The sequence below is a fragment of the Pteronotus mesoamericanus genome, unplaced genomic scaffold, assembly GCF_021234165.1.
Source record: "Pteronotus mesoamericanus isolate MK-2021 breed Mesoamerican mustached bat unplaced genomic scaffold, CSHL_Meso_final scaffold_636, whole genome shotgun sequence".
Classification (NCBI taxonomy): domain Eukaryota; kingdom Metazoa; phylum Chordata; class Mammalia; order Chiroptera; family Mormoopidae; genus Pteronotus; species Pteronotus mesoamericanus.
Window position 1 is genome coordinate 1560718 of NW_026555324.1, and position 2280 is coordinate 1562997.

The 2280-nt window shown below is 58.4% G+C and overlaps 1 protein-coding gene across 1 annotated transcript; it reads right to left on the reverse strand.

The window, feature by feature from the left end:
- Nucleotides 1–726: 726 nt before the first annotated feature.
- Nucleotides 727–1596, reverse strand: NFILZ (NFIL3 like basic leucine zipper). The gene has a single exon (XM_054562134.1). It carries the CDS (start codon nt 1594–1596, stop codon nt 727–729), a length of 870 nt encoding a protein of 289 aa, XP_054418109.1.
- Nucleotides 1597–2280: the final 684 nt, after the last annotated feature.

A 2280-nucleotide genomic window follows, 5' to 3' on the forward strand; every position in this document is an offset into this window, starting at 1 on the left:
ACCTCCCCCCCCCCAGATATTACTGACTCCTTCCGGTGGCTCACAGTCCTGACCCAGGATGCAGAGGGAGCCGTCTGGACCAGAGAAGGTCTGATCCCAAACTAGGTGGTAAAGCAGCCCCCCAAGGGAACACCAAGCTAGGAGAATTCGGCCATCCTGAGACATTCCTTCCGCCTTCAGTATGTTTGTTTCCAAGCCACCACCCCCAGAACAGAAACCCCAACATCAGGAGGGTGTCCTCCTGCTTGTCACTAAGCTGAGCACAGAGGGAAGGGCACAAAGATCATAAGCGGGCAGGTGAGGGGACAAGTGAATTGTAAGTAAATGAGAGAGTGAATCCATGAACAAGTAATAAACAAATGGGCACAAAAATGAGTGATTAAATGAACAAATGAAGGGAAGAACAGACTGATGGATGGATGGATGAACAGAAGGAAGGGAGGAAGCAAGAGAAGAAGGAAGGAAGAAAAAGTGACTTCCCAGAGCACATATTTTAAGCAGGATAGAAGCCATGGAATGACCCAAGAGGAGCCCCAAGCCCTCCTTCCAGAGGCTTGGTCGCTGAGAAGTATACCCTCTCAACTAGGACCCCTCCCGGATGCTTTTCACAGGCCTTCCCAGTACTGGGGGCTGGGTCAAGAGCAAGCCACTCACCGCCCCTCCCCAGATAAACCCACACTCAGCCCCAACCACCCTTTGCAGTCCTGGCCTGCCCAGGGAAAGCCCTCAGGAGGCTTCCTGGCCACCCTTGCAGCCTCCAGCTGCTCTGCTGGCGGCTCGGGACTTGATGCGCAGTTTGTGGGGCAGGCAGGGCTGAGCCAGACCCTCAGGATGATTCCCTGGGACAGGGCAGGCCACCCGGGGAGGCAGCCCCATGGGATCAACCGTGGGTGTCAGTAGCATATCTGAGGGCCCTGAGGCCTGGCAACCAGTGGGCACAGGAGACCAGAGTCCCCAGCAGGGCCTGAGCTCAGATCTGGGCCCCCCGTGTCCACCCAGGAGGTGACAGCTGAAGAAGGTGGCTGGGAGGGCAGCTTGCAAGGCCATATCCATTCTCTTGGGGTCAGGGGCGGCGGGGTCCTGGGGGAACCTGGAGGAAGTGGCCAGGCCAGTCCACCTTTGAGCAACTTGGCAGCCCTGGCATCCTGGGACCCCAGCGTCCAGGGAACAGGGCCTCAAGATGCAGCCGGGGGAGCCCGGCAGAGATGGGAGTGGCTCGGCCCCAGAGAGGGGGTCTCCAGTCCAGGGGGTCGCCCACAGTAGAGCCTGCCAGGGCAGGCTCTGGGTGCTACCAGCGGGGGCCAGGAGGCCGAAGTGGTGCTTGAGTGCTCCCAGCTCAGCCCTGAGCAGTGCGTTCTCCTGCAGCACGGCGGCCAGCCTACGCTCCAGGGCCGCGTCATTGAGGCGCCGCTTCTCCCGGGACCTCTTGGCTGCTTCGTTGTTCTTCCTCCGCTTTTCCCAGTAAACCGTGTCCTTCTTCTCTTCCGGCAGGAACTCCCGCTGCCGACGCATGGCCGGGCCCCTGCTCTGCGCCCCCAGCAGGGTCTTGCTGCGACGCTGGGGGGCACCTGGCAGGCCCAAGACACCCAAGTCCATGGTTGCCTGGGGGACCTGAGGAACAAAACAGAGGTCTTGGCCTGGCAGCAGGAGGCTGACCCAGATGACCTCTGCCTCTAATTTATCCTCCACCTTCCCACTGGGGGAAGGGGTGCAGATGGAGTGGGAATTGGGCTGGAGACCAAGGTGGGGGCAGAGAAAGGTGTATTAGAGAGAAGGGGAGTGGTTTGATGCCTGATGGAGATGTGGGCAAGGCCACCAGAGAGGGGCCACTTGGCTGGGAAGGGCATCCACTGTCGTCATGGAGGGTCGGTTGGGCACTTTATCCTCAAGAGGATGCTGGCTCCTTCCTGGGCATTCTTACCGCGGAGAAGGTCAGCAGACAAACCAAGGGCTCTGTTCAACCTGAGCTCCAGGGTGGGATTCTTCGAGGCCTGGAGGGGAATAGAAGATAGCCGGAACCTAGAAAGAGAGAACATGTGTCCACAGAGTTCATCTGAGTCACGTTGGGGTCAGAAAATAATTCACAACTCACCTTGACTTGGTGCCCAAGTTGTACACCAAGATCTCCACCTGTGGCCAGTTTTACACTTGCCCGGCCACCCACCTGCCCATGCATTCTTAACATCATTATTTACCCGTCCACTCACTCAACTGCACAGTCGCCTCTCCCTCTGCCAACCTCCCCAGCTAACTCACCATCCACCCATTCATCCATTTATC